Below are 13338 nucleotides of genomic sequence, written 5' to 3'. Positions count from 1 at the left end.
GATTTGAGCCTTTCTCAGATGTCAGTCCTGAGGATGCTGCAATATTCCTCATCAAAATGTGTAAAGCTATGAGGCGGATACTGATGCCTGAGAGAGTGGGTGACTTGACATGCACTTGTGTAACTGCTGTAATGGCCAACAGTGCAGTTTCCCTTCCTCAAACAACACTGTTTAATAAATTTAAAGAACGCTCCAGTTCTTAGACAAATACCAGAAATCATATTTAACATTAAAAAAAAAGCACATTATCACAATATAAAAATGCCCAAATTGTCTATCTTCAGATAAAATAAGCAGCAGCCCCATGGCATAAACTTTATTAACTTATTTGAGAACTAGAAAGCATATGAGCAAAAATATTTTCATTGAATATATAGACCTTATGTCATTCACCTCTTCCTTTTGGCTTTTTACTGCCAAAATTCCAAATGGCATGCGTTTTAACAAGACAATACTGAGGAGAGCAGCATTTCTGATCATCTGAATTGGCAGCTCAAAACAGATACCACTCCTTTTACAAAGGGAACAAAGGGTGACGGGTGTGTGGAATTTGGGCAGTAGGCTAAAGGGAAACCGTGCACAAGAAATTTGGGTTACCATGCCCCAAGTATGTGTGCCACCCAAACCTTAACACAATTACCTACTTCAACAGAGTTACTACCAACATGTACTAAAACCACATGAAAAATACACAGGATAATGAATGGTTTGAAAGAGTGCATTTGGAAGCAGAGAGAACCCAATTACACACCTTCCTGCAACAGAGTGCCTCGATCATACACAAAATAAACTTAAGCTGTTTACAATGTTTCCCAATTTTTTTTATTTTTCCCTCTACATTTAACTATTAAAAAAGTTTTTTATTAATAAATGGGCTCCTCTGTGGTTCATATACAATCATAAGTGAACTTTAAATTCCATTTTATACAAACATCTCAAAAAATATTGGGAGTGAAGTATGGTAGGAAATATTGCTCACATTGCTAATTAACATGCGTATATGAAAGGAGGAAAATGTTTTGTTAGTGCATATACCTCCAGAGCAGAAAACCCACCCAAAACAGAAGATTTAAAATAAAACATACAGTAGCTGATTACAAAAAAAGGTAATGTCCACAAAATTAAGTTTTTCATGCTATTCTACTTTCCAGTACTATGTTTCAGGTAATCAATTTGCATGGCTAGATGTTGAATGTCTGAGGTATATAAGAAGGGATACCTGCACATTGAGGAAAATCTGTCATCTTAAGGGTTGTCTTTCTGTTTATTCTGGTACTTTAACATTTTTAAAAGACTTTTATTTACATCCAACTTCACTCAACTACAATGACATTCCAATTATAATAGATGACAAACAATGCCTCTACCACTAGGCACTTTTAAAAGGGAGTTCAGGCTTTACAGAACCCTTCTGATGCAATCCCATATATGACATTACATCATCCCACCACCCTCATCCCACTAAAATTACCCTTCGGGGAAATATTATCTTATATAGCCTGATTTACTATGGAAGAAATTAGTATAAAATGACCAAAAGAAATACATCATTTAAGACTAATAAAACAGCCTACGATGTCAGGATTGAAAGAGGAGACAAATTGTATATATTTAAAACTAATTAAATAATTTAAATTTGACCTGTACTTTATATATTACTGAGACACAAATATAGGCTATTTTCTTTTAAAATTTCATTCACATAATGGAAAATTTCTTGTTTATTAAAAATATCACATTTGAGACTAGAAACAGTAAAGTGCATGAAAAGTTTAAAATATAAATTTCAGAAAACTCTTATAGCAGCAAAAAAGCAGAATAAAGAAAAACTTAAAAACACAGACACAACCTTTTCCTGTTACTGTGCCATAATTAACATCAAGTAGCCAACCAATTTTTCCCCCAGAAAATGATTATTACTTTCACTGCCTCTTGAGTCATAGATTTTTCAACTGGCCACTCCTGGGCAAAAAAAAAAGAGGATTCCAACTTATCTAAAGAGCATCAACAATTGGGAATAAACCAGTAGCTTCTTAATTCAACCCTGACAGACAATGGAAACAAGATTAAAAGCATATAATAGCCATTTGGCAACTAGAGTTAGCAAAAATGATCTAAGGTTTTCAACTACTCCCTGTTCTCTCTCCCCCAAATTCCTTCCATTGTCACTTCAAAAAGCCAAAACCAACCAACATTTTAGTACTTTGGGATATAAATGAAAATGTGTATAGTTTTCCACTTCTAAAATTTTTATCGGAACTTTTCATTCCCTAATTAATTAACATTTGTCTATAAAAGCAAAAATGAAACAGGTCAAATAGCATCTGTTTTACCAGTGCAACTGGCCAGAAAAAGGTGGGTGCAAATAAAAAATCCTGGACACTAATTTTGTGGGTATACTAAATAAAATAAATTCTATTTTCAAAATGTGTGGCAGTGGAAATTATCAGCTGTTTCCTTATAAATAAACTGGAGAGACAGAGTTAGAATTAATACTAATAATAAGGTTATAACTAATAGGGGAACAAAAGTACATGACTTCTCACCACTTCAAAAAAAAAAAAAAGAAACAAAAAAAAAAATACCAGTGTTTGCCTAACAAATACCACGTGCTGTTAAATATTTGATTTTGAAAGCATATTGTGCAACCATCTTTAATTTCTCAATTTTTCTTATGGCTAGAGGCTATATCATAGTTTACATGTACAAATCTAGAAATTGAAGTGCTCAGTTAATGTGCAAATAACTCGGGGAGCTAAAAATCAGCTTGTTATAATGGAAAACAAATTTAAGAAGTTTTCCTTGTGAGGCATGTTATCATTCCAGTTTAAAAATTTGTATTTGTAGCTTAAAATTTCCTTTTACAAAAATGGTTGGCTTATTTGCAATCATTCAAAAGAAAGTATTTGTTTTGAAAAACAAATCATTGCTGAAGGGCATCCAATTGGTGATTTCTCAACTATGGATGCTAGCTCCATTTACAATATGCAGAAAGTCCAATTTAAAAACATGCTAAATTACAAATTTGGGAAGAGAGTAATAATACTTTGGTTCTAGCCCTAGTGCCAAATGATACCAATATGCACAAAAATGTACAAATCTTATAGCAAACACATAATGAAAGAAACCTGAAGAAGCAGCTTAAGGATGGCCATACTTCACTCCTACATACTTTGATTTACAACTGTACAGGTCCATAGCAACATATCCCCGTCTTTGCGGGGCAATACTCCACTACCTCCGATTAGGCAAGTGAACACCATTGACAAGAGGCAGGAGTGGAGGGTGGAGTTCAAGTTGTGTTAACAGTGAGAAGTGGTCTGAAGGGATGTGAGGGTGTGGACACCCAGTGATGTTGTTCTCAACCAGCCATTGAGGATCTAAAGGCCCCAGGACACCAAGCACGTTCATATGAGTCTTGGAATAGAAAATGTAGTCAATCACACCCTGTAAGGAAGGTGGGGAAAAGATAAAAATATGTTAAGAAAAAACAAAAACGGAAGTTTATAAAGAACTTTCCATAATTTAAAAAGTCAAATAACTGAGTAACTTATACTTCTGTTACCTACAGTCTTGACAGTGGGTTAAACAGAGCTCAAACCTTCAATGGATATTCCATCAAATAAAAATGGATTAATAAGGAAACACAGTACTCTACTAGAAACAAAGTCTTGTATTTGTGCATAAGTAATAAGTAAAATGAGAATCTAAAACACCAAAGTATGATAGGTATCTTTAAAATTGGCTTATTTGGGTTAATGCTGTACTAACGGATCAGTAAAACATTATAGAAATTGCACACTTTAACAGCTATAATAAGCAAAACATTTTTATGGATTCACGGTTAATGAAAAAAATATGGCTTAATTCTTTTAATGATGAGTGGCATTGTTTTCAATTACTGCACATCAAAATATTAGAACATGTCTGGAAAAATCATGGGAAAGCTTATTTTTAGATCTGCTAATCCTAGTCACCTTTTCCAGGTTTGCCAGCTACATGCACCACACTAAATACAGTTAATTGTTCTGTTTTGTAGTTTAGGATATGCATTTTCACAAATCCCGTTATATTAAAAATTATGGATTCCTTGCCATAACAAGCAATACCTCAAGAAAAACATCCAGCAGGAACACACATATATCAGTTATATCTCTCAAAACTAGATGACCTGGGTTGTCTGATAAGAAAGTTTCAAAAGCAGTATGTTTTTATTGCTCTAAGTCTTGTATGCAAGAAAGTGAAGTCAAATTTCTTCTGATCCACATCAACAGAATGTGAACCCAAGTACAAGAAATATTTTCAACCTGGAAATACATATTTACAAATACTATGCATAAGCATTCTAGATAATATTTTAATTAAGATGGGATAATGAAAAGAATTATTATATTGTGAATTCTTTGAAATGATTACCTAAGTTTACTCATTTTGAAATAACCAAGACCAAAATTAAAAAATAGTTCTTTAGGACCCTCCCTGGTGGCACAGTGGGTTAAAGCACAGCACTAAGAAGCTAAAGCCACTTCAGAATGAGTTCGATCCCAGAGGTGACCCATGTGGTGTGGCAGACCTCTCCTGACCCACCCGCTGCTCCCCTCAGCAGTGTACTTCGTCCATCTGCCTGTTCTGCTTCCCCTCTCTGGTGAATCCTCTCACCGCCCCTGTACCTCTGGCCTATACCCCAGTTCTGTATGCGTAAATAAATAAATCTTAAAAAAAAAAAGTTTTTTTTAAAAAAAAATTCTTTAAAAGGAGGAAGGCCTTACTCAACATTAGATACTTTTACCTTACTTTACCACAAATTAAGGAACCTACTTTAATCCAGGACGATTTTCTGTCACTACTACTCTAACTCCAAACAGTCAAGAAATGATTTTAGCATTTCTTTGGATAATGTAAATATTCAATTTCTGCTACAACTAGTAACATGTATAAGATTGTTTAAAGAAACATCAAAGGATTTTAAAACATTCAAATGATCATGAAAGATGCCATTAATTGTTATCCCAATTTTTATTTCTCTAATTTTTAAGTTTATGGAGAAGGAAGAACTAACTTCTATAAAAGTCCAGGTGAGGTAGAAATGATTTGGTCTTTTTACCTATACATGCCAAAATAATAGTAAGTTGTAGAATTATTGAACAATTTTTTTGAGGAATTTTGTTTTAGGTATTTTGGTTGTGCTAGTAGAGATGGACTATCACTACAGTCCCAATGGTAGGATTTAATCTACCATAAACCATGTATCATTAAATCCAGATGTTTACCATGATCTTTTTTTTCTTTAAAGACTTATTTATTTATGCTTACAGAACTGGGGTAGAGACCAGAGGTGTGGTGGGTGAGAGAATTCAGAGGCAGAGTGGGGAGCAGAACAGACAGATTGAAATAGTACACTGCTGAGGGGAGCAGCAGGCGGGTCAGGAGAGGTCTGCCACACTATATGGGTCAACTCCCTGGAGGGGAATAGAACTAACTCATGCTGCAGTGGCTTCAGAGAGCTTCATAATGCGGTGCTTTAACCCACTGTGCCACCAGAGAGAGCCCTACCTATGATCTTTTTAAAGAACAACTGATCTTGTGCAGTGGGCCCTCTATAATTTTTGTCTTATTTTGTAACAGTATTTTCCATTTCCATTATTAAGCTGGAGTGTCCCTTTGCCCAGGAAAAAAATTAGTATGACAGCATGAAAGCAAAACAGATCCCAAGCAAAACTGTCTCTATACCCATCCATAAAACAAAATTCTAAAATTTAAAAATTAATATTAATGGACAGTACTAGGGAAATTCTGAACAGGTATTATATAAATTTATTCAAAGGGAACATAGCTATAGAAGGTTGCATATTATTTGGATATTGACTGAATGTTTGGAATGGTGTGGATAAGTGAAGATTAACTACTTCAATAACTATAAAAGTGTTCTAATAATGCACCTTTCACATAGTAAGCATTTTAAAAGTTGTTACTATTAACAATATTATTTGAAATTGAAAAAAATATAGGTTCAAAAAGAATTCTCAAGTCAACAATAAACAGCACAAAAATCAACCAAACCTCCTGACATATAATAGATGCATACTACTGACTCAGTCAAGGTATTCTGAAAATGTAAATATTACTGGAAATTCTACAAGTATGCATTAATAATACATTTCTTGTCAAATCTTAATTGAAATAGCTTCTACACCAATCCAGAGGCTACTCACTTTGAAATCAAAGGTGTAATTGGTGTAAGGCATCAAGTTATTTTCATAGGCGCTCTTCAGTTGGAAGCCATGTGTGATTCTCCCTTCTGAGCTTCCATTCTTTCCATTGCAGCTGAAGTTCATAAGACACTCATTGTACCTTAGTTCCTTGAAGTCTTTATGGTTGTCAGCTACTCCTCCATTGCTTAAATATTCCACAACACCTAGTAAAATAAAGAAGGGAAGCACTAATATATAGCATTTAGACTTTATATAAGACTTCATGGCTCAATTATGTTGCCAGATGATTGAGTGATTCAAAATTGCCTTTTTAAGAAGACTCCTCCACTGTTAGTGGGAATTTAGTTTAGTCCAGCCCCTATAGATAACAGTATGGAAGTTAGTCAAATTATTAAAAATGTATTTGCCATTTAATCCAGCAATTCTACTCCTAGACATCTACCTAAAGGATATAAAAACACTAATTCAAAGGGATGTATGCACTTCCACGTTCAGTGCAGAACTGGCACAGCTATTTATAATAGTCAAACTATGGAAACAAATAGGTGTTCAAAAATAGCTGAGTTGATGAGAAATGTGGTACATGTACACAATCCAGTAATATTCAGCTGCATTTAAGTGAACTCTTCCCTTTGGCAACACCCTGGATGCTTGAGAAATATGGTATATGCATACAATCCAGTAATATACAGCTGCATTTTTTTTTTAATGAACTCTTTCCATTGGCAACAACATGGATGGATGGGAGGTGATTACAATAACAACATAAATCAGAAGGAGAAAGACTTAACATTGGATGGTATCACTTATATGTGTAATACAGAGAAACAAAACAAAGGGCTTTGTAAGAAATCCTAAAAATTTGACTGTAGAATTGAGGCTACCAAAGAGAGAGGTGAGAGGGTTGAGAGGGGAGGAAGCACAATGGACTATTGTAGAGGACTGTGGGTGTTTCAGTGGTGGGTGAGATGTGACAACACCATCTCCTATACCTCTAAATCAAACAATGCTATAAACCAATATTAACTCAATTTAAAAAATTAAAAAGTTTCCAACAAAATTTTACTTCAATCAGCTTGCATTAAGGGGCTAAACTGAAAATACATGAGAACTGTAGTTTTACTAAAACAATCAACATAATTTGGAGATAATGCCACAAAAAAGGTAATCAAAATAAAAGATGATCTTCAAGTCCTTGGGAAAAAGTAAATAGTACTGCCCTTTGCTATTAAAAAAAAAATCAAGTATCAGAAATTTCATACAGTTCAAACAAAACTGAAAGGATTTGCTTACTTCAGAGCAAGGTATCAAGAGCACCCAGAAAGAGCCTCAGACTAACGATGACATTGACCAAGGTCTTGCCCATAAATGTTGTAAGAATGTTATTGCAAACCATCTCTTCAGGTTTTTATGTTTTGGCAGCTAATCAACATCAGGGAGAACATGTAAAATGCAGCACACAAACAATAAAAAAAATAATAATAATTTGCACACAAAAATATGTTTTGCATCTTCAAAACTTCAATGTCCATTTCAGCTAAGCAACATCATTTTTTATTTTGATTGAGAGTGAGTGTTTTTTTCAATCTGACATTATAAAGAACATCACATGCTAGGCATGTGCCAGCTTATCAAAAATATTAGATGAGTTAAGGAGCTGAAGAGAGTAGGAACATTAATAAAAAATACACTGCTTCTACTGAATAAGTTACAAGCCTTCTGTGGGGGGAAAAGTCACAAACCTTCTATGATGATTAACAATGTTAGTCACCTATTTATGATTAAGAATGACAGCAACATAGATGAGTAAGTGATGAACACAGTATCAGTATTATGAAAGGAGCTATCATTTACCTAGCATTTACTATAGGCCGGGCAGTTTTCTAAAAGCTTGCACACTTTAAATCTCACAGACAACTGTATGAGGTAGGTAAAGATGATCATTCTTTCATGAAAAAAGAGGAACTCAGTCACAGATTCCACAAATTATAAATGGTAGAACCAAAATCCAACGTGAACAGTCTGGCTCCAGAATCAGCTCACTATTCTGTGCCACCAAATGACAGCTCATTGGCTTAAGCAAACCAAATGAGATAAAGAGGAACTAATGCAATTCAACTCAAAAAAGGTATAATAAAGACATGGTTGATAAAGGTGCCAACGGTGCTAAAGGCTGAAGTCAAATGTCAAATGGTGCTAAAGGCTGAAGTCAAATGTTTGTGAAAGGATGGTTTTTGCATCTATTTGCTAAGGATAAAAGGTAGAGATGGGTTCTAGTTTTGTGACCTTAATGAGTATCTCAAATGTAGCCATTTGAGTACTTTAAGATTTATTGTTGATTATTTTTACAATTTAAATTAACATTAAAAATATACAGAATTGGCCCTCCCTGGTGGTGCAGCGGGTTAAAGCACAGCACTGAGAATCTAAAGCCGCTTCCTCATGAGTTCGATTCCCGCCTGCCCCGGAGGTGACCACATGGCGTGGCAGACCTCTCCTGACCCGCCCGCTGCTCCCCTCAGCAGTGTGCTTCATCGGTCTGCCTGTTCTGTTCCCCACTCTGTCTCTGGTGAGGCCTCTCGCCGCCCCTGAGCCTCTGGCCTGTACCCCAGTTCTGTGTGCACAGATAGATGAATCTTTGAAAAAAAAAAAAAAATATATATATATATATATACAGAATTTAGCACATGCTTGGTAATGAGTGGGGGAAGAGTAATACTTTACCATTTTACATTTGAAATTTAATATCTACAAAATATAGCTTTTTTTTATTTAAGATCTGAAATAATACAGTTAAGATGTAGTTTAGTGGAACAAGAATGTGGAGTCCTGGGAGAATTTTGATCACTCTTCTCACCTAATATCAGTATTCAAATATATTTTATGGAATTCACTTAAAGTTATGTTATTAAACTAGATGCCATCTGTGCTGAAAATTGTCTCTTACTGACACTCTGCCTCAGAGGCTGAACTTCACTTGTATCAGTTGCAAATCCCTAGCTTCTAATTGGATTTGTTCATTGGGAAGCACTGGCAGGAGTTCAGAGGCTGGGAGCAGAGGTAGGAAAGTATATTCTCTTGGATCCCTCTTTATTGGGTTGCTAAGGATTTGTCACATATCACGATCAGAGCTATTGCTCCTATTAGTGGTCTCTCCTCATAAGAAGGTTTTCCAAGTTCTTGTTACTGCTCCCACCACTTTCCCTTTACATGTATGGGAGGTAAAGGAGCTGTAATTCCCCAAAAGGCAGAATATTGCATCACTGATTACTTTTTGTCCCTGAACCCTGCACACACTTTTGGAAATAGTTTCTATACCAAACTCCTCAATTACTCCATTTTCATCCCTAGTATAGTTAGGATGTAAAGACTTATATTAAAAATCTCCTAGGGTGGTGGCACAGGGGTGATCTGGTGATGGGAAACCCGCGGGGATTACAATCGAGATGGAAAAAAAAAATGTGCAAAATGATGTAAAAATAAACTTTGTAATAAAAAAAATAAACTGTTACTTTACTAAAAAAAAAAAAAAAAGAATCTTACTGACACACACCCTATTTTAGAAGAGAATTTTGCCACTCTAAAGTTAGGTGCAACTCAGTCTTTCAACTAGACCTAAAAGCAAAATGGAAAGCAGGAAGGAAATGATAATATAAATACCTGAATCTGGCAATGAGTTAAGATCTGCACATAGCACCAGCGGGATGGAATTAGGATCTGCAGTTGGGCTGCCAGGCCTACTAGAGGCTTTCTCCAGAATGTTTTTAACCTCTGAGACGAACATCATGGTCTGGATGAGTTTCACATCAGAATACTCTGGGTCCCAATGCATGTGAGCATTTGCCACTATAAGCAGCTGTTTGTCTGCAGCATGAATAGGCTTCATACCTGAATTTAAACATTAAAAAAAGAGGCAAGGTTAACCTTTTTGGTGTTAAAAAACAGTTACCTTAACATTTTCTCCTCAAAGCCATAGCAAGTTCTTTACTCTCTTCCATTAACTTGTACCTTTCCTTTTATCTCATAAAGTAGTTCTTAGAAGCTAAATTGTTCAGATTCTGGTAATCCAAAGATAGGAATTACCCTGTAGACTGGGGTCAGCAAATAGCAGTCTTGGGCTAAATCTGGCCCACCACCTGTTTTTGTACAGACTATATGAGCTAAAGCTGGTTTTATATTTTTAAAGGTTCTAAAGGAAAAAATAAATTAAGTATGATAGAAACCATATGATGTAGCCCACAGCCTATGTCTGACTCTTTACAGCAAAGTTTCCTGACTCCTGATCTATACATCTAAAGTTACAAATTATATCATGCTAAAACCAACATTTAATTATACTACCTTGACTTGCTCAGTTCTTGGTATAAGGAAGCACTTTAAATATATCTGTCTTAAATATCACAATAACCTACTGAGATAGGATTTCAGTTATTTGAGCTACCTAAATTTGCTTAAATTCTTCCCACTTCCTAATATTCATTTACTTTGTATTTCCTGACACATCAGTGGTTGGTCAGTAACAAAAGATAAGAAAACTATATTAACCAACACAAAATAAAGTAAATTTGCCACTGAAATAAATTCAAATGATACACTCAAATGAAGTAACTTTTAAATGAGAGGTAGGGAGTAGTGTGCTTTCAAAGTCTGGATACTTGTGTTTTATATCCAGACTCATTATTTTGTATGCCTTGGGCCAGTCACTTAAGCTATTTGGTGCTGAGATTTAGTTGGACAATGAGAGATACTTAACTAGAAAAATTGAATTTCTTTTCACTTTATCATTCTGACAAGTGTGTGTATATATACAAACATGTATGTGTATGTGTATAAATCTCAAAATGACATATAGGATTATATATTAAAAACTGAAAAACTTATATATAACATGTATTGACAGAAAAAGATGTCTACAAAATATTTAAAACACAAAACCAATATATATGGTATAATGACATTTAAATAAAATTATACATGCCTATTCTATATGTTAGTAGTACCGAAAGGAATGAACAACAGCTACCCCTTGAGAGATAAGGGAATTCTTTTTATTTTATATACTATTGTACTATTAGATAATAGTAAAATCTAAAAAAAACTAATTTTTCTACTGAAATATTTTTGTAACTGTCATATTTTTCTACTTAAAATATAAACTACATAAAAGTATAAGCAAAAAATACCTAATTTTCTAAGTCTACTATTTGGGAAAGTTTTCTTCTGTCCTACTATAATTATCTTCAGTGTTGAGTAAATAAATAAGTTATCTGTTATAAGTGGACAGTCATTTTTTAAAATCAACTTTTATTATAAAATAAAAACTTAACAGCCAAGCTTCTCTAAGTTGCCTTGTTTTTCTAGAAGTTTTAGTGTCACTTTTGACAATAGATTAAATGTTCATTACACAAAATGTTAAAAGAGCCCCCCTCAAAGAGGCCATAAACTACCTTCTATGTTAAATTTTTCTTCTAAGAGTACAGATACATTTCAGAAAGTTAGAGTACCTATTATATAATTTATAATCACTCTTCTGTAAATTAAAACTAGAGCAATACACCAGAAGAAATTAAATTTTCATATTACCAAGGGAGAAAAAAGTACCAAATTTTTAAGAAGAGTGAGACTGGACAGTACAAAAAGGTAGATAAAAAAGGAATGCCTAAAAAAAAAAAATGATTTAAATCTCTTATCAAAGACTGTCTTTGATGATGGATGAATTGAAGAATGGTGAGAAAGGTGATCTGACAGATATGGTCGGAAAATTCAAGTCAATACACAAAGACAGAAGTCTTTTCTTCCACAGCTAGTAAGTACAGAAGGAGGGAAAAAAAGAATAAAAGCCCTGATGTGGTCTTATACTTTTCCTTGCTCTTGCCTAAAATATAGTTAAGTAAACAACTCAAAGGCAGGCAGTAGGAGGGGGGAGAGGAGGAAATAAAGCCCTAAATATGCAAAGTACATAATGAGTTTCTGACTTTGAAAGAAGCTATAAATAATCTAAAAACGCAAAAGAAAAGTACCAGGTAGATAAAAAGTTCCCACTCCTACCTTGACAATGACTGAGATATAACAAAGAAATTGGAGAAAACGTGCCAAGTACTTAACCTTAAAGACAAAAGATTTCACATCAAGAAGCTAAAAATAAGGCTAAAAAGAGAACCACTTCATCATAATATCCAAACTCTGCCTAACTAAAGCATTTCTTATTTAAAATAACCTTTTGGAATTAATGGCATATTAAAGACTTTACTTGCTATAGATGACTTGGTAAGTAACAGCTCAAAAAATACATGATACTTAATACAAATAGTGTATTTCCTGACCACTTCCCTTAACTTTCTTCAGAAGAAAACTACAAATATATAAATAGCAGCAAGTGTCTTTGTGCTTAATTTGAGATGGGAAAATGTGGGTTGTTATTTATTTTTAGTGAGAATACTTTAAACTGTATTCACCTGCTCCAAAAAGTTCTTTGTGGACCTCTAATACCACAGCAACACCAATATTATCTTTTGTCATCACTCTGTTCAACATAGCTTCGGATCCATCTGAATTAGCCATTGCCACTTGGTTAAATTCCACTGTATGCTTCTGCACCAATGTAAATCTAAAAAACACAATGCATTATTAGCACAGTATTAGGCACTTATATAATCATGCTAAAAGACAGTAAGGTAGAACAAGATAAAAGACACCACACCATCTCTAGCCATTTTCTTGCTGAAAGGGGCCACATGACATAATTTTGGCCTATAAGACTGACAAGTCTGATTACTTTAAGAACTAAATCTTGGAAGAACCACCTATCACAGACAACATATTAATATATCCCTTTGTCTTTTTATACCTTTGTCCATATGGTGAGGCGGCAGGAGGACAAAAGCCAACTTGTGAGAAAATGACTTCTCCCAGTTGTTTACTGTTGGGATTTTCTGGTATTTAAAAGTGAATACCATTTTAACTGAATCAACAAGTTAATAAAAGAAAATAAAATCTATTCATCTCATTTAAAATATTTTTCTCACTTTATCAAAAGATTTATCAATAAAATACAAGGACACATTCTAATCTCAGCTAAGGAATGACCAAGTTTCCCATTGGACTTTTTTTTTTTAAGATTTATTTA

General features: G+C 34.2%; 1 protein-coding gene across 1 annotated transcript in view; it reads right to left on the bottom strand.

The window, feature by feature from the left end:
• Nucleotides 1-1770: 1770 nt before the first annotated feature.
• The window catches only part of CNOT6L (CCR4-NOT transcription complex, subunit 6-like), a 48984-nt gene continuing 37416 nt past the window's right edge, over nt 1771-13338 (bottom strand). Inside the window, exons 8-11 of the mRNA XM_004681194.2 lie at nt 12668-12819; nt 9873-10100; nt 6213-6415; nt 1771-3447 (exon numbers count right to left, since the gene is read on the bottom strand). Of these exons, the coding sequence (XP_004681251.1) occupies nt 3235-3447; nt 6213-6415; nt 9873-10100; nt 12668-12819 (796 nt within the window). The 3' untranslated portion in view covers nt 1771-3234. The remainder of the gene's footprint in view (nt 3448-6212; nt 6416-9872; nt 10101-12667; nt 12820-13338) is intronic.

Source organism: Condylura cristata, unplaced genomic scaffold, assembly GCF_000260355.1.
Source record: "Condylura cristata isolate star-nosed mole 26May11 unplaced genomic scaffold, ConCri1.0 scaffold00012, whole genome shotgun sequence".
NCBI lineage: Eukaryota > Metazoa > Chordata > Mammalia > Eulipotyphla > Talpidae > Condylura > Condylura cristata.
The sequence above is the reverse complement of the archived record's forward strand: the minus strand, read 5'-3'. Positions and strand labels throughout refer to the sequence as shown.